The following is a 19,835-nucleotide window of genomic DNA, read 5'->3' as shown; positions in this document are numbered from 1 at the left end:
AATAGAGTACTACTCAGCTATTAAAAACAATGGATTTATGAAATTCTTGGACAAATGGATGTATCTGGAGGATATCATCCTTAGTGAGGTAACCCAATCACAAAAGAAGTCATTTGATATGCACTCACTGATAAGTGGATATTAGCTCAGAAACATAGAACATCCAAGATACAATTTGCAAAATACAAGAAAATCAAGAAGAGGGAAGACCAATTGGTGGATACTTCATTCCTCCTTAGAATAGGGAACAAAATACCCATGAAAGGAGTTACAGAGACAAAGTTTGGAGTTAAGATGAAAGGATGGTTTATCCAGAGACTACCCCACCCAGGGATCCATCCCATAATCAGCCACCAAACCCAGACACTATTGCATATGCCAGAAAGATTTTGCTGAAGGGACCCTGTTATAGCTGTCTCATATGAGGCTATACCAGTGCCTGGCAAATACAGAAGTGGATGCTCACAGTCATCTATTGGATGAACACAGGGCTTCCAATGGAGAATGTAGAGAAAGCACCCAAGGAGCTGAAGGGGTCTGCAATCCTATAGGTGGAACAACAATATGAACTAACCAGTAACCCCAGAGCTCATATCTCTAGCTGCATATGTAGCAGAAGATGGCCTAGTCGGCCATCACTGGGAAGAGAGACCCCTTGGTCTTGCAAACTTTATATGCCCCAGTACAGGGGAATGCCAGGGCCAAGAAGCAGGAGTGCGCGTGTAGGGGAGCAGGGCGGAGGAGGGTATAGGGAACTTTCGGGATAGCATTTGAAATGTAAATAAAGAAAATATCTAAAAAAAAAAAAAAAAAGATAGGGTCGAGGATCATCAAAGAGACACCTGAAGTCAACCTATGGCATCATACATGCACACACATGCAGGCGCGCACACACACACACACACACACACACACACACACACACACACACACAAAAGTCTTAAATAGTATGGCATGCAATAGAATTGAGATAGTAGTTATAATGTTAGGTATTTTTTGGAGAACTTTATTTCAGTTTTATATGTATATAGACATACCAATTTTAATCAATTATGTAAATGTGCTTGTTACATCTCTTAATATGAACAGTGGCAGAAAGGTTTACAAAATCCTGTTGTGTATTACATACCCAGAGCCCCTCTAACTTGAGTAAGACATAAACGCTAAGACTGTCTCATTTAGTGCAGTCCTTGGACAGAAGCAGCTGAGACTACAAACATGATCAGTCATCAGCACTGGAAACTGAGATAGGACATAGGAAGAGAGGCACAGAGCCTGTGAACCCACAGAGGGAGACACCCTGCCAGTCTCTGCAGTGAAGACCCCATGTAGACAACCCCAAGGACACAGTCATTCCTGGGTCTTCCAACTTTCTGGAAAGAGAAAGGTGGCCTTAGAACCTCATGTGTCAGAAGCTGTCCATGGTGTTGACCTGTTTGGGGAACCTCTCCTGTGGCTGGCATTTTCTTCCCCAAAGGGAGGAAGTCTGTGAAAGAGGCTTTCTGAGTGTGTGGATCTATTTTAGAACAATTCCACCCATTTCTTATACTTCTTACTATCCCGCAGCAGTGAAGTGCAGGAGAAGCTGCTTAATTAAGGGCCATTATCTACATTTCTATACAGCTAGAACAGGAGGCAAGCATGGGAGTAAGCTTGTTTCCAATCCCTCTCTGTGCGGATTATAGCTCCTTAATCCTCTTTCTTTCAATCTCCTACTTCAGTTGAACTCCTGATGTGAGTTGCTTGCATTTCTCAATTATATATTACTTTGGCATCTTTGTCTCAGAGACCAACTGTATTTTACCATTTGCATGTACTTTAAGGTTCATTTTTGAAGGCTTCATAAATACATAGCCTTCTAATTAAATGCTAGTGTTATAAATATTAACTGTGTACAATTAAGGAATATTCAGAATCAATCTATGATTTTTCCCTTTTTTTAAATTCTCCATGTTGAAGGTAAAATTTATCCTATACAAGCTTTAGGGAGAATAAATGTATAATTTGAATAAGTACTTCCCTGTATAGCAGTATTGCTTAATATAGTTAATTATAGGAATTCAAATACTCATGAGTTCCACTGTGCAAATCTGTGAATGTAATAAAACACTTTTGACATGCTAATCAAATAAAACAATATAAGATTTAATTATCCACTTTCAAAGGGTTTTATGTACTAGATTGTCTCTGTTGTTAGACGCCTTTAGGTAATTTAGGAAAGTTAGAATCATCTTAAATATTTTATTTTGTTCTTAAAGTGAAAAATAACATTTTTATAGACTCACTGTCTCCCACCTGCTCAGAGAAGAAGCAGGGGAATGGGTAAAGAATTGTGGGAGGGGGTTACCTGGAGGGGGGAGTGAGTGGGATATAAAGTGAGTAAGTAAAGCAGACAAGCAAGCAAGCAAACAAACAAACAAAACCTTTCAGGACAAACACTGTAAAAAGAAATTTAAATCATCAAAACCTGTACAACTCAGATAAAATGTCTATTGACATTTTGCTGTGCATTTGTGTGAATGTACCATTATATATCCACAGAAACAAGCATATACCTAGTTGCACATGAACAGCCAGACAGTGTGTGATGTAATAATCTGTTAGTTATCCCTGAGGGCCAGATGTTGTTTTCTATCCCCTCTCTTTTTCTTTCTTTCTTTTTTTTTTTTTTTTTTTTTTTCCATGTTTTTAAATAAATACGTGCACAATGCCTTTGGATTGCTGATGACATCACATTCTGGTGTGTGAGACGAACTCATTTATTTAATCTCTTGTCAAAGTGTCAAACGGCACCTTTCCCCCCTTCTGTCTTTTGTTAACACCGTTATAAATTAGCCATTTGCCTTTGCACAACTGTCTCAAGACAAATTATTCAAAGTCTGGTTTCTGAGCCAAAGGGTAAATAATGGTGGATGTCAATTGACAAGTTGCTCTCAGACCTCTCTTGTAGCAGAGCAATGGAGTTCCAGCTACCCCAGTTCTCTAGTATAGATTTTGTCTTTCTTACACCGTGGGAAAGGATCAGAGTATATGCCACATCTCAAAATTGCTTCTCTTTGATTATAAATAAAGGTTTTCATATTTGTAAGTGTTTATCGTCTGTTAGTATTTTCATCTTTGGTCATTGTCTTAGGGTTTCATTGCTACAAAGCGACACTATGACCAAGGCAACTTTTGTAAAGGACAACATTTAAATAGGGCTGGCTTACTGTTTCAGAGGTTCAGTCCACTATCATCATGGCAGGAAGTATGGATGCATGAAAGTAGACATGTTGCTGGAGAAGGAGCTGAATTCTATGTCTTGATCCAAGGCAGCCAGTGGGAAGATATCTTCCACACTAGGAGGACCTTGAGTACAGGACCTCAAAGTTTACCCCCACAGAGACACATTTCTTCCAACAAGGCTACACCTATTCCAACGAGAACACACCTCCTAAAAGTGTCACTCCCTGTGGGCCAAGCAGTCAAACACATGCCTAGGGGGAGCCAAACCTATTCAAACCGCCACAGTCAGTTACTTCAAAAATTTCACTGGAATTTTTGTTGTTCATCAGAGTTCTATGAATAATGAGATACTGTCATTTGAATCCCATTTTTTTGTTTGACTATTACTTATTTTTAAAACTATTTTTACTCCTGTGAAAATTTCACAACCATGTGTTTTGATTTTGTTCACCCTCCCTCAACTATTTCCCTTAACTCCTTACATCTTGATCCCCATCTGCTTATCCTTAAACTTCCTGTCTACTTGAAAATACATACTAACCCATCAACTCCAATCTGTGCTGACCACATCTTTCTGAGTGTAGAGCCATCAACTGGCACATGGCCAACATACTAGGAACTATATCCTTAAAGAAGACTAGCTTTCCCTCCCCTAGAATTGCCAGTAGCTCTTTAGTTAGGGGTGGGGACTCATGAGCCTCTTCCCCCTCCATGCTTGCATGTTGATTGGCTTAATCTTGTTCAGATCTTGTGTAGGCAACAAGAGCTGCCATGACCTCACCGGTAGTGGTCCTGACATGTTCAGAATATGCTGATTTGTTCCTGTTCTGCCTGGCTTCTAGCTCTTACAACCTATTCACCCCTTCTTCCATATTGTTTCCTTGGCTTTTGTGAGAGGTATGTTATGGATGTCCCATTTGTGGCTGAGCACTCTGTAGTCATTTGCAACTGCACCTTGACAAGTTCTGTGTTAACTGCTGTCTATTGCACAAAAGCCAAAACCAAAAATAACAACAAGAACAACAACAAAAACAACATCAACAACAAAGAAACCTGCTCTAACTAGGGCCTAAAAATGCACCATTCCTGGGTCAGAACTGGTCTGTCCCCTGGGTCTCCAGCAAGTGCTGGAGCTGCTAGGAGATGTTTGTTGTTTGACTTTTAGTTGTTCCTGTAGTGCTTTTAAAATTTAAATAAATGCCACTTGCTAATTTTTCCAGAGGGAAAAAATTTATTTGTTTATACTTGTGTGATATGTCTCTGCATGCGTGTATTGCACATGTTTATGCATGTACCCATTGAGGCCAGAGAAGGGTATGATGTCTTCTGGAGTTGGGTTATAGGTCATTGCAAGCCACCTGATATGAGTGCTAAGTACCAAATTTGGACCCTCTGTAGGATCAGCAAGTGCTCTAAGTTGCCAAGTCTTTTCTCCAGACCCCACCACCACCACTACCACCACCACCATTATTGTTTTCTATTTGAAATAAAAAGTAAAAAGATTCTTGACTTCTGTAGATTGTATCCTGGGTATTCTGTATTTTTTGGCTAACATCTGCTTCTTAGCGAGTACATACCATTGCAAATCCTTTTGGGTCTGAGTTACCTCACTCAGGATGGTATTTTCTAGTTCCATCCATTTGCCTGCAAAACTCCTGACATCCTCATTCTTAATAGCTGAGTAGTATTGCATTGTGTTAACGAGCCACATTTTCTGTATCCATTTTTCTGTTGTGGGTCATCTGGGTTTCCAATTTCTGGCTATCACAGATAAACCTGCTATGAACATAGTAGAGCCCATGCCCCTGTGGCATGGTGGGGCATCTTTTGGGTAATGCACAAGAGTGGCATAGATGAGTCTTCAGGTAGATCTATTTCCAAATTTCTGAGGAACCTCTAGATTGATTTCCAAAGTGGTTGTACTAGTTTGCAATCCCACCAGCAATGAAGTAGTGTTCTTCTTTCTCCACGTACATGTGCTGTCTCCTGAATTTTCCATCTTAGCCATTCTGATTGGTATAAGGGGAATCTCAGGGTCATTTTTATTTGCATTTCCTTGATTGCTAAGGACTTTGAACATTTCTTTAAGTGTTTCTCGACCATTCGAGATTCCTCTGTTGTGAATTCTCTGTTTAGCTCTATACCTCATTTTTTGATTGGGTTGTTTGGTTTTTTGGAGGTTAGTTTCTTGGGTTCTTTATATATTTTGGATATTAGCCCTCTATCATATGTGGGAGTAAAGTTTTTTTCCCAATCTGTAGGTTGCTGATTTAGCTGAAGGGTAAGTAAGGATACTTCAATTCCATTTGGAAGGGAGAAGAAAGCAATCATGGGGGAGCAGAGGGAAGGAGGAACCTTAGTGGGAGAGGAGAGGAGAAGGGGAAAGGGAAAACATGATCAGGTATTGGGGGGGGAGGGGGACAGGAATGAAGGCCAAGGGCCAGCAGAATGAATGGAAATATGCAACCTTGGGAGGTGGGAGGTGAGAGGTGAGAAGTGAGAGGTGGGAGGTGGGGGGACCCTCTAGAATGTACTAGAGATCTGTAAAGTGAGAGGCTCTCAGGACTCAAAGGGAGGGACCTTAGATGATATGAAATGCACACAGTAGGGAAGGGGAACTTGTAGAATCCATCTCCAGTAGAAAGACAGGACATCAAGTAAAGGGATGGAGTTGCCATCCTATAGTCAAAAACTCTGATCCAGAATTGTTCCTGTTTAAAAGGACTTCAGGGACAAAAATGGAGAAGAGACTGAGGGAAAGGAGGTCCAGTGAATGGCCCAACTTGGGATCCAGCTCACGGGAAGGCTCTGAGGCCTGACACTATTACTGATGGTATGGTGTGCTTACAAACAGGAGTCCAGCATGGCTGCCTTCTGAAAGGCTCAACAAGCAGCTGAAAGAGCTAGATACAGATACTTACATCCAGCCAATGGACAGAAGCCAGAAACCCCAGTGGTTGAATTAGGGAAAGGCTGGAAAAAGCTGAGGAGGAGGGCAGCCCCATAGGAAGACCAGCAGTCTCAACTAACCTGGACAACCTGAGATCTCTCAGACACTGAGCTACCAACTAGGCAACATACACTAGCTAATATGGGGCCCCGGACACATTTACAGCAGATGGCTGCCTGTTCTGGCCTCAGTAAGAGAAGATGTGTTTAACCCTTGAGAGACTTGAGGCCCCCGAGAGTAGGGAGGCTTGGCAGGGTGGTGGTTTGGAGGTTGGTTGGGGTGAAGGTGGTAGGGGTTGTGGGGACATTCTCTTGGAGACAGGGGGGAGGAGGAATGGGATTAGGAACTGTTAGAGGGCAGACCAGGAGGGGGATAATGACTGGACTGTAAAAAAATTATAGATATTTTTTTAAAAGATATAAAGGCAGAGAAATAAGTATTTGAATAACCCAAGGGTAAACTTACATAGTGTACAAAAATCATTGTGCCTACATGGCCCCCTTTTTTCTAATAATGTACTCTTTTTAAATAATAACAATCTACATACAGTAGAAATACTTTTGAAACAATTGTGAAAACTGTTAAGAGTTACATTCATAATGTCCAGTACATTTATATTTGACAACTTAAAGAAAGTATCCTATCATCTAAAAAAAGGTAAGAAGACTATAAATGTATTATTTGTAGTTCAATATTTTGTGTTGTATGTGAGCTAACGCCATCAGGCTATGTTGGAGGAATCTGTATATTTTCTTATTGTAGTCTTCAGTTTAATTTTTGGCATAATAATGTTTAGCCTACTTGGGATTTTATTTAATAAGGTGAAAGAGAAAATGCAAGTGTTGCCTTTACCCTGCTTGCTAGTAAGTTATCATAATGCATGGATATTTAACCTCCTATTACTGATTTTAAAATGTCTCAATTTATACTATTCCCCCAATATTTGAACTAGTTTATGAGACATATCACACCTGCTGTTAACCAAAAACTCCAGGACGCAGTGACTCATGAGGTTAATGTGTTGTCGTTTTTAGTTTTGGCGGTGTTTAAAATTGAATTCAGGGTCTTGTTTGTGCTAAGTAAGAACTCCACCGTTGAGACACAGCCCTATACCTTCCTGCTTTTATGTAAAAACAATTTATTTCTGTAGCTTTTATACTATCTTCAGTGAGATAGCTATCACTTTGGTGTTCCTTTCCAAGTTACATGTCCATTTTTACACACTGACCCAAACTGTGAAGTCATTTGGTCAAGTTAACACAAGTCCTGGACTGTTATTCAACTGGGGCTGTCTGAGATTTATGTCTGTTAATGGAAAATTGGCACGTTCTTAGTACTAGATAAGCTTATTAAAGAACAGAAGTATTTTCTTCATGGATTCTAGTGTTCTTTTATGGGTTTTAATAACTTTATATGCTCTTCATGTAGTCCTGAATATTCTTAAAGCCTTTTACTAATATTTAAATATTAATTTTACTAATATCTGGTTCTTAAATAATGTAATCTTCTTTATAGTATTTAAATTTTAATCCTCTGCACATAAGGTATTGATTTTGTTTATTTCTTTTATATTCCAGAAGCTTTAGGGAACACACGAGGAGTGTGTATCTTATCTTTCAGTTGATTTTAACTTTTCTAAAGTTTCGCCAAATGAAGTCCAGGACAGGAGGAACAACCTTTTTATTGTAGACTTTGATATAAGAACTTAAGAGTATGTAGCCACAGTGTGACAGTGTTTATGGATCATGATTTGTGCACTGAGGGCAGACTATGATCTGGCTTCTACCCCTGAAATATGTTAAGTGTGCTAACATGTAGGCATGCTTGTCTAGGGTTCTGAGTTATCATTTAGCACTCCATTGGTTAATTTCTAATCACAAATATTTGTGAACTCTTTGTACTACATAGACAGGAGAAAGGCTGTATTTTCAGTTGAGCTTGATGTATAGTTACTTCATCTGGCCACGGGTGTGTGAAGAAAACACAGGTACACTTGAACTGTATTTAATAAATGGTTAAGAATTTGTGAATTCAGGGAGTGCTAACTTTTTTTGTTTTGCAGTCACCCAAGTAAAATTTGTTCTGAGCAATTCTATTGCCTCCCTGGAGGTTTTACTAAGTCAAACCCTTCACCCCATGAGTAGGTGTTGGGTGATCTGTCCATGCCACCCCGGGATCACCTGGGAAACTGTGTGAACCAACCTCAGTTGGGGAACCTTACATTGGTTGGTTAAGTTAAAGCAGATCCTGATGTACGTTTAGTGGAACAACTGCATTCAGTCTTTGGCTAGATCAGCCTAACCTTGAGACTCCTTTCAGTGCCAAGGTACTTTTTCAGGGTCATTTTTCTTTTTAATTTAAAAGATCTTCTGGATATTTTTACTATAGCTTGCAACTAGGATAATTCCACATAAAACAAATCCCATTTCACATTTCCTTTCCCTTTATATTTTCCTTTTCCCCTTCTTCTCTGTATATATTCCTTTTGCAGTGAAACATTTTATTACAGCTGTTTATTTTCCTCTACAACCATTGTGTAGTTTTTGTAATCAAAATGCAAAAAACAAACTAGAACCAGAAGAATTCTCTACAGAGACTATCTACTAGGTAAGTACACATGTATATAACTACCCAGAAAAAACATTAGGAATACATGACATAGATTTTTGAAAAATACCCCTTTCTCACAAAACTGCCTGGGAACTGCTTGGTAATTATAGTCTTAAAATGTTACATTAGACAAGCTATGCCTGCAAGGATAAACCATGCAATCAGTTATCACACAGTGCGTCTGTTGTTCTTGGTTGACCATCAGCAAAGAGCAAAGAATACATAGGAGGCTCACTTAAAGTTGAATTTCAGATAAAGCATTGCCTTCTGTGTTGTGTGCTTATTCCCCAGAGGGTGGCGCTATCTCAAGAAGTTCTTGACATTTCAGGAGCTGGGAGTAGGTGAAGGAACTGGGTCATGCTTTTGAAGGCTGTACCTAGTCCCCTGTCACCTCCCTTTCTTTTCTCATGAAGGGAATAGCTCCCTGTAATCCTTTGGGTTTTTCTGTGTCTTCCCAGTTCTCAAATAACTACACAGAAACTATATTTATTTATAAATGCCATTGGCCTTATAGGAGGCATTGTTCCCCACTAGCTCATAACTCAGTTATCCTGCTAATACTCATCTAAGTCTGCCCTGTGGCTTGTTACCTCTCCTCAGTATCACATGTCCAACCTCCTCTGAGTCTGAGTGGCAAATCCTCCTGCACATCATTCTTTCCCAGAGTTCCTATCTCCTTGCTCCAAATCCTGCCTATTCTCTCCTGCTTTGCTATTGGCCATTCAACTCTTTATTGACAGGTGAGGCTTTTACATACTGGACAAGAGATTATTTCTACATTTCCCCCTCTTAGTCCAATAAATGGCTTTTTCTTTAACATTAATTAACTGTACATAATATGAATAATTATGAAAACTATCAGGTAAGAATTCTATGCACAAAGTCTGGTGTGTTTGGGTTTGGCAACTTTGGAGGAGTTATTCTATTCTCAACCATGGAGAGTTCAAAGTTCTGTACATAATTTACTTTGTATCATAACTTGTATTTACCTACCTAAAAATGTCTTCTTAGATCTTAAATTATTATTTTAAATACAAAACAACTTAAGCTTAATTGTGAGACTATAACTATCTAGTTTTCAACCCACAAGAGACCTGAGAAGTATAAATATTATTTGAGTAAACTGGGAGTACAGAGCAAACAGCTTCCAAAATTATAGAAATGGCAGAAGTTTCTGGCTACTTGAATTGTCACCCAAGGTTCTTCTGTGTCATTGGAGCATCACCTTTGGCCTTCTGGCCCAGTATATCCAACAGACTATTCTGTGATGCAGGAATTATGAATTACTTGCCCATCTTGTCCTTAAAAAGCTTGGCAGTTGACTTACTCCATGTCCTGCTTGTTCACAGCTTAGAAAGCATGATGTCTGTACTTGAGGTAAGGGCATGATCTTCCCCAGTGACTAGCTTGCCACATTTGTAGCACTCCATAAGGATGTTTTTCAATTCTCATTAACGTGGAATGGGGGTGTGTAGATTTAGATTTTTCAAAATCTACTTTAATAAGGGTTCTTAAACACTTCAACCTCCCTTCTAACCTACTGACCAGAGGTAGGAGAGAAAGATGGTTAATAGGACCAGGGTGATATTGAACCTCTTCAGAAGTAGTTCTTTGAGGGCAATTCCAATCTTCATTGTCAGGATAGCAATAGTCAAAAACATTAAATGGGAATCAGTAGCAGCAATCCAGTCCAATTGTCAAACACTGAATATGGATCAGTAGCAGAGGCTTGATCCAGCAGTAGCAGAGGCTTGATCCAGAAGAAACCATGAGGTTCTACGGAACTGACATGAGTCCTTGGAAGTAACAAGAAGCAGCAGGAATACCATGAGAAGTTCTTTTATGAGTTTCTCTCTATGAAGTTGTGATAAACAAAGATCAGTAAAGACCAGCAAAATGCTGCAAGGTATACCAGTGCAAGAGCATCGTCAGCAAAGACCAGTGAAACATCGCAAGGTGAACCAATGTAAAGCATCGTTCACTGTCTATTGGATTCTTGTGCTTATACTCTTTCCACACATCACTTGTCCTCTCATGTGTCTACCTCAGGAAAACATTGTCTCATGTGTCAACTTCAGCAAAACATCCTCTCACATGTCTGCTTCAGCAAAACATCCTCTCATAAGACAGCTTACCGAGAAATATCACAGGACATAACTGAGTCTCCAAAGAAACCCGAAATTTCCACTTCAGGGGTGGTGCCAGCTGCTGATATGTCTCACTGTCAAGAAATGACTTTATTAATAAAAGATTTTCAAATGCCATATTCTGTAGATCTCTGAGGTTTTTGGAGACCATCTCTCTATCTATAGTATGTCTGATTAGGCAAACATTACTTGTTTACTATCTGTTTAACTTAGAAAGCATGGTTTTATAATTACGTAGACTATTATCTAACATGACCAATTTAGTCATTGATTGACTACATACTAACTTGGATTTCTTAATTATCCTAAATAGTTTGTAACAGTAGCTTTCAAGGACTAGAACTTTAATTGTATTTTTAAATGAGTTGCATAGGTCAAATACCTTAAACAAGAGTTGAAACATACAGTATGTTGTAGTAAAAATCTTAATTTTGTATCAATATAGAGAATCTTTACAAGTGTGAATTATTTGGCTTGTTAATGATTTTTAGTCTAAAAGTAGATTCGATAATCTACCCTTTTATCCTACCATTCTATAACTCTCCTTTTCTTTTCATCCCTTCTCAACCCTTCTCCCAACATTAGATAGGAGAGAAAGAAGGGAAGAGAGAAAAAAAAAAAGAAATAGAGACCTTCCTGAATCTAACATCCTCTACTTTAGGATCAAGACCATTAAGGACTTGCATCCAACCCCTATAAAATGATGACAAACATCTATCGCCCACTGAACTACTGAAAACTACCCACTCCCTCTCAGGTTATAGCTCAGGCCACTGAGATCACATGCATTCCTCCCCCAACCCCTGTAACATGGCACACATCCAGACGTTTCCAGTGACAGTTAAGTGACGGACTTCCACTTGACCTTTGGTGATCACTTGGGCCACAGGTATTGGCACAGACTTCAGCTGCAGAGGGACCAGGGACCCAGCCATGGCCCTTGGCAGCAGCCTGGGCCAGGACCTCAGTATGGCCTCAGGTGGTTACACAGCCTCCTCATACCTGTTGCTCATCACAGTTGAGTCTCTGGTTCTACTTTCTGCACATTGTACAACCCCCTAGGCTTTACTTTCTTTCCTATGTCTTCACTGCAACCCCATCTTTCCCATCTCTCCATCACAATTTGTCCACCATAAAGGTGACTGCGGCAGACGCTTGAATGTCTTTCTTGGAGTCTTCTGGCCTTCAGGGTGGGGTTGGGTGCTTCTCATTTGTCTTTTTTTTTATCCTTTGGGGAGCCAAAACATGGTCCTAACTTCAGCTGATAAGCCCATAGTTATGGGTAAGTCTTACTATGAGTGGAGGCAGCAAAGCTTGTGAAATGAGGACACTATGAGATGAATGCCTAAGTCCCTGGAAGGCACAGACAATCCCTTTCCACTTACTGTGGTTGCAGCCCTTCCCTCTGTTCCTCAGGATTGCACTTTGTCTTTCAAAGAGTTTTGTCATTGTAATTTACTGCTGTATACTCCACATTTATGAAGTACCTGATATGTAAATAGCTCTATTACTATGGTCAACACAAAATGACAATGGATTGTGATTTCTCCATTGGTAGACCCAGTCCACCACATGCTTGTATCTGTCCTGGACGTGTTCAGACTTGTCCTCTTGCCAGGACTACCAATAAACTATGGCAATACACTCTCTACATAATGCTTATATCTTTATAGTCATCTAGACATGATTTATGTCAACAGCTCTGTGTGTGTGTGTGTGTATGTGTGTGTGTGTGTGTGTATGAGTGTGTGTGTGTGGGGGGGTTATGTAGTATCCACTTAAAGGATTTGGACAACTTTGGTGTCTGAGGATCTTAGAGCCAATTCCAGAAGTGGAGTATCTGTTGAAGGATGAAGAGATAGACACTCATGGCGAATAAACAAATCTGACTTGTATTTTTACTACATCTCTGTTTTGTAATGATGAACCAATGCAATAATGCTCACCCCCTTTTCCCCCCAAAAAGAGCATGATATTTGAACTTCTGTGGAATAATTTAAGCATCAAGAACATTATCAGATATTTTTTTTTATTTTAAAATAGTTTTTCACTACTGTCTTAGTCAGGGTTTCTATTCCTGCACAAGCATCATGACCAAGAAGTAAGTTGGGGAGGAAAGGGTTTATTCGGCTTACACTTCCATACTGTTGTTCATCACCAAAGGAAGTCAGGACTGGAACTCAGGCAGGTCAGGAAGCAGGAGTTGATGCAGAAGCCATGGAGGGATGTTACTTACTGGCTTGCTTCCCCTGGCTTGCTCAGCCTGCTCTTTTATAGAACCAAGATTACCAGCCCAGAGATGGTCCCACCCACAAGGGGCCTTTCCCCCTTGATCACTAATTGAGAAAATGCCTTACAGTTGGATCTCATGGAGGCATTTCTTCAACTGAAGCTCCTTTCTCTGTGATAACTCCAGCTGTGTCTAGTTGACACAAAACCAGCCAGTACAACTACTAATTGAAAACTTTCAGGAAAAGAGCTGTTGGTTAGCAAGCTGGAAACTTGCTGCCACCCGTGCTTCTCTGGTATAGCTTCTATATGCATAATGGAAGCAAACACATAAACAAAACAAAACAAAACAAAACAAAACCAAAAAACCCCACCAGAATGACAAGCTCTTCTAAAGACTATTAAATATAAAGAGAAAAATTCCAAATATTTACAAATATCAAGTCTTGAGCCAAACAGCTCACTGTGTTTGTTTTTCTCTATCTGACAGCTTTGTCCCCTTGGCATTGCTAATCCCTGATTAAAAAAAAATACCTCTAGAAGCATACACGGGGAAGACATTGGGTTTGCCTACCGTTTATGAGAACTGTCCCTTTCTTGGTGATCCATCTCAAACATGCACAAGGCAAGCTGCTTTTAATTTCAAAGAATGATCCTCTGATGCTGCTGTTTTGTGGGAATTTTATGGCTGTAAAAATAAACACTTCCTACTTCTGTTTGCAAGTTTTAAGCGTTCTCAGATTGCTCACAAGCCTGGGATCCTATTGGGTATGTCTCCTTTCCGATGCAAAGGGGACATTGGAAGGCATTAAAAGCTGGCCGGAATCAAGACTGTGAAGATGTGGGCATGTAATGTCAGTGTGACAGACCCCTTACTAAGCTTTGAAGATTTGCCACAACTTTGCACTTGAGGAGTGATGTCTTAGGCCCGCCTGGCTTTAAGAGGGCAGGCAATCCATTTTTACCTCCTTGGCTGCTTAGGTTATCAGAATCTACAAAGTGTAAGTAAAACACGGGCAAGCTTTACCAAAAGGGTACTTAAAACTTGGCAGTGCTTCAGTCCAACGGAATGACATGGAATAAGGCAGGTAGGTAAGGTACCAGTGCCTCAATTTACCTTTCTGCAAAATGGAAGTAACAGTTCCACAGGGCTGTTGTGAGGCTCGTTACTAGGGCCTGGCTGGTAGCACTCCAGGGGTGACCAGTGATGACTGTATTCAGTTCTTATCTTTCCATCTCTCTGCTAGGTACCTTGGGATCACCAGGCCCCTCACGTACCCCGTGAGGCAGAATGGGAAATGTATGGCCAAAATGATTCTGTCGGTCTGGCTTCTCTCTGCCTCCATCACCTTACCTCCTCTCTTCGGATGGGCTCAGAATGTGAACGATGACAAAGTGTGCTTGATCAGCCAGGATTTTGGCTACACGATCTACTCCACCGCAGTGGCGTTTTATATCCCCATGTCGGTCATGCTGTTCATGTACTATCAGATTTACAAGGCCGCCAGGAAGAGCGCAGCCAAACACAAGTTCCCAGGCTTCCCACGCGTGCAGCCGGAGAGCGTCATCTCCCTGAATGGCGTGGTGAAACTCCAGAAGGAGGTGGAAGAGTGTGCGAACCTTTCGAGACTGCTCAAACACGAAAGGAAAAACATCTCCATCTTCAAGAGGGAACAGAAAGCAGCCACTACCTTGGGGATCATCGTGGGAGCCTTCACGGTGTGCTGGCTGCCGTTTTTCCTCTTGTCCACAGCAAGGCCCTTTATCTGTGGCACCTCCTGTAGCTGCATTCCGCTGTGGGTGGAGAGGACATGTCTGTGGCTGGGCTATGCAAACTCTCTCATTAACCCTTTTATATATGCCTTCTTCAACCGGGACCTGAGGACCACCTATCGTAGCCTACTCCAGTGCCAGTACCGGAATATCAACCGGAAGCTCTCTGCTGCAGGAATGCATGAAGCTCTGAAACTTGCTGAGAGGCCTGAGAGAAGCGAGTTTGTGCTGTAAGGTCATTTATCGCTACCATCCTTTTATTCCCCCTCCCTCTTTCATGACGCTTCTTGAATGTTGGAGAAAGCCTCCTGCATCAGTGGCTAGCTTATTATTATTATTATTATCATCATCATCAACCAGACATCAGGTGTAAATTCAGAATACTTTCTTTCATTCAAGATAAGGTTTAAAGAACCCACAAGACAGGTTGGTATTTGAATGGGAAGAGAAGACTGGTCTGCTGATAAATTTATTTCATATGCCCGGTGACATGAGAGGTGAAGTTCTCCATTTTCTTTCATTTTAAATAACATCTCGATATGTCCATCTGTGAAGCTGAGTTCATATGACATCACCATTTTAATTGCTTTTGTACCTCCGTTTTCATGAAACATACTTGGTGACCTCATAGTTCCTAGAGAAATGACTCTTTAGGGGGAAGGAAGCAGATGTGATTTTGTTTTTTCTGGCATGGAATCTCCGTGTATACAGGAGATGACAAGCAGGGACAAGGCTCTGACAGCTATTGAACTGTCAAGAAGTGCTTCCTGTCATGGTAGCCACGAACTGATGGCTACTGGAGTTGTTTAGTTTTTGATGTTGCCTGGGACAGGCTCCCAATACTCCAGGGGGCAATGGGAATTGAGGTCTGAAAATGTACTACAAATGGCCAATGGTGATGTGGACATGAGAGCCTCTCAAGTAACTCATATATTACTAAATTTGGTATCACAGAGGAGGGAGGCAAGATGGTCGGGTGGCAAGCAGGTAAAATGAAGTCATTTTTAAAGAAAAAAAATGATGTAGAGGAGATTTGACAGTTGGAAGGAGAGAGAGTTAGGATGAAATCCTAGAAGACCCTGGTGGAGGAGATGTTCCTGGGCACCGATGAGGGGGCAGAGAGATGAACTGAGAGAGGGGTGAGGGCTCTGTCTCCAAGGGACCTTCCCTGCCAGAGTGACATTGCCCTACACTTATGTCACAACTAAGTCTAGATACCTCATAACCTCAATCCTAGGACCACATGTCTTCCAAATGCTGGAGTATGCTTTTCTTAGCACGGGAAGTTGTTAGAGCATAGCCACTCTGGTTCTTGAGCTGGGTGTAACTTCTGTTGTGTGTACTCATTGCACACATGCAATCATTCACAATACAAAAGGCAGCGTTTAGAAAGAAGCATGTAACATCTGGTTCTGGAATACTCATTACCAGCAATCCCCAGAGCCTTTCAAAATGTACAGGATCCCACTTAATGAATATTTGCTCACTCCTCACCCCTCGACTTTGAAATTTTTAGGGAAGGAGTTATAACTTAAATTTCTATCTCCATAATCTACTCCTGTCCCTGGCATTCATAGAATATTAATGGTCATGGCCGTAGCTACCAGGCTACCCAGTTCTCAGGGAATTAACTTGTGACTCAGGGTAATTGACACAAGATAATTGACTTATGATCACATAGTCACAGAATGGATCATCCAGTAGATGTATCCATGTACCCATAATCATCACAGAAGTCTACTTGTTGGTTGAGTTTTGTCTGAGATAGTGAAGAGAAGAGCTACCACATGGATGACCTAGGAATTGTGGACACCAGCTTGCTAGCAAGACATCTAGGATGTCTTCTTTACTCGAAGTGAACTGAGATTGCTAGATATGCTGTACAATAGGAGAGCCCCATCCAATCAGAATCCCAGGAAATTCTCAGATACAGGAAATAAAGCTGGATCAGTGATAAGAGTTATAGGACTGGTCTGGGTGGTGTTGAGGCATAAGACAGTTATACTGATGACAGCTGCAGATTTTAGATAAAATAGCTTTGCATCAGTAAGTAGGAGAAAGCAAGGTATTTTATAGATAACCTATTTTAGTCTACATACTGTTGTATCCCCTGGAAACAGCTATTTCTTAAGACAAATAGCTAGGTTATTCTGACTGGCATCAGGATTGTTTAGCCAGAGAGGAAAGTGTGTTGATTTTATTTCTTAGGAGTAACACAGTGCAGAAAGTGTTTGAGCAAAGTATTTGGAAATGGTGTGAAGGGCAGAGAAGAGTTCGAGGCAAGTGGTAAGAGGTCCCATTTGGCAGCCAGTGTGCAAATTAGGTGAGTCAAGATGATGCCCTGGTCATCTCTCTATGTACAGGCCTCATTGGTTCACCTTCAGGATAATTTCACTGATTAGGTATTAAATTCACAGATAATTAAGGTATAAGAATAGTATTTTTTTTTTTTTTTTTTTTTTTAGAAAGTAACATGAGCAGGTTTTCCTGTTTGAAATAATAGCCCACATTAATGGAGGATTCATTCTCAGACACTCCACTGAGAACCACTGAACCTTCAAAACCGTGTGATGGGGTAGCTTTTTCCATTCTATTTTGAAGATGATAAAACAAGAACTTGGCGAGATCAAGTCATTTCCCCACGGTCCTTCAGATGAGATTGATAGAGTTGGATTTCAGCCCAGGATTTCAGCCTGTGTTCAGAAGTGCTTTTAGCTTCATGCTACCATGCCCTTCACAAAAATCAAATCAGCTCAAATAAAGCACAAGGATTCTTGCCTGTCTATCCTCAGCTAACGCTGAGGCTTGGGTGCTGTTTCCTGTTAGTTCTAGGCAGGGTCAGCTGACTTACGTGGCAAGGGACCAAACAGCAGTATTTTGAGCTTTTGGAAACCATATGGCTCTCTTGAAACTGTTCATCTCCGCCATTGTCATCCACTTAAGCAAGCAAGAGGACATGGGTATGTACCAACAAAACTAATTTACAGAAGAGATGGCCAGCCGGATTAGGCCCCCAGGTGATAGTCTGCTGTCCCTTGATTTAAGAGAGAATTATGGTGTCTAATTACATATCTCTCAGTTTGAAATTATAACCATGCAGGATAAGCAATTCAGTTAAGATTGTTGGCTTTAAAATACCCAACAACTTTAGGAAGTATTTACTGTCAGGACTATTGTATAGAGTTTACTTGGAGGCCATTTTAGAACCCTATACCAGGCAGTTTTGTTATCAGTCCCAATGTTAGAGGATTCATATTTGGTTTATTTGTATGACTGTCATACATTATGCTGGATTCATAAACTACAACATCATTCTTGCTGTTGTTCATGTATTTCTGCACAAAAAGTATATGTGCATACTTTTGTGATCTGAACATTTGTTATTTTCCCCCAAATTTGTTTGTTGAAATATAGACTCTAATGCAGCAGTATGAAAATGTGGGGCTCTATGGGGTGACTAGGTCACGAGGGCAGAGCTCTCATGGATGGGATGGGAGCCCTTATAAATGGAGCAGAGGAACTGGTTTATGAAAGAGCCAGAGCACCTCACCAGATACCAAGTTAAACCAATTATGGACTTTCTAGTCTCTCAACATAAAGAACATGCCCATAAATGTTCATAAATGTTTCATTATATCAGCCTGAATCTGCCCCAGCACGTGGTTACTCAGCCTTTTTATGTAAGGATGAAAATCCCAGGTAGGAAGCCATGTCCATCAAAGGAGAAGGAAGTGTATCTAGTGCTTATACTAATCAGAGACGACTTCTCGGAAGGAGCATCCTTGGAGCTCGTCAATGCAGTTATAACTAACAGTAAACAGAGGAGACGTTTATGTAGAGCCATCAGCTTAGGAGCTTACGCAAAGGGTAGACTAAGATCTAGACTCTCGAGGGAGAAAACAGTTGGAGATCAGAGTAGATATGACATAGACAGTGTTACTAATGATTTATGCCAGCCTCCAAGAATTTGGACTTTAAGTATAGGCAACAGGTTCTGAATTGAGAGGAATTTTTTGCTTCTTCTCGTAAAGATGGTTGACAATGTCTGGAGATAACTTTTTGTTGTCATAGCTGGAGTGTGTCTGAATGTTAACTGCCACCTACATCTGGCATAGGTCAGGGAAGCTGTCAGCTACCCTACAATGCACACAACAGCATCCCACAGAAAAGACTTACCTACCTAACCCGTAAGGTGAGAGGTTTGGAAACTGCTGTGGACGGGAAGGAGTCATCTATATCTTCTGTATCTAGTGGATACAGAGTACATCTGAATAGCAGACACTGATTCAGAGGCACTGTGTATGAAGAATCAGAAGGCTGGAGAGTTTCTTCATTGGTATTTCTAGAAATACTGGAAGGCTTTTTGTGTACGAGATATAGCACCAGGCATGGCAGGGATGGAAAGAGGATAGTGTAACAGTCTTTATTTCCGGAAGCTCACACTCTTGTGGGTTTAGGTCTTGTTGAGGTTAGTGGTACTTTCTCATTCAACCGGAGTAAGAACTTACATGGTCTATAGGGCACAGTTACATTCAAGCAAACACTAGTTGGAAAGCTGCTAATTGGCTTGACTTGACATATGTTGCTTTTTGAAGCCTCATACTTTGCTCACTTGTTCTTTGATATGATTAGGTTGGGTGGCATTTAGGGTTATACTCACCCTGTCTGAGTGATAGCGTAATCAGTCACTGGTCATTAGTGACAAAGACATCCAATTCACAGCTCAGAGTAAAGGAGAAAACCTTAGACTCCTCCTACTTTCCCACACTCCCTACTTTCCCACATTCCCTCACACATCTGGTGGCCACTCTATGGACTTCTTCAGCCTGTTTCTTCACATCCAGCTGTTTGGGTGAGAGAGAGAGAGAGAGAGAGAGAGAGAGAGAGAGAGAGAGAGAGAG

At 40.9% G+C, this 19,835-nt stretch overlaps 1 protein-coding gene across 5 annotated transcripts in view; it reads left to right on the top strand.

Moving 5' to 3' along the window:
• Htr7 (5-hydroxytryptamine receptor 7) overlaps positions 1-19,835 on the top strand; it is a 94,811-nt gene that overhangs the window by 68,696 nt on the left and 6,280 nt on the right. For 4 of the 5 annotated variants that reach the window (XM_021152080.2, XM_021152079.2, XM_029472325.1 and 1 more), the window contains one exon: positions 14,409-15,164. In XM_021152080.2, the coding sequence (XP_021007739.1) occupies positions 14,409-15,164 (756 nt within the window). Of the gene's footprint in view, positions 1-14,408; positions 15,170-19,835 lie in introns of all 5 variants that reach the window. The other variant, XM_021152081.2, reaches the window with a different exon arrangement.

Source organism: Mus caroli, chromosome 19 (genome assembly GCF_900094665.2).
Source record: "Mus caroli chromosome 19, CAROLI_EIJ_v1.1, whole genome shotgun sequence".
Classification (NCBI taxonomy): domain Eukaryota; kingdom Metazoa; phylum Chordata; class Mammalia; order Rodentia; family Muridae; genus Mus; species Mus caroli.
The sequence above is the reverse complement of the archived record's forward strand: the minus strand, read 5'-3'. Positions and strand labels throughout refer to the sequence as shown.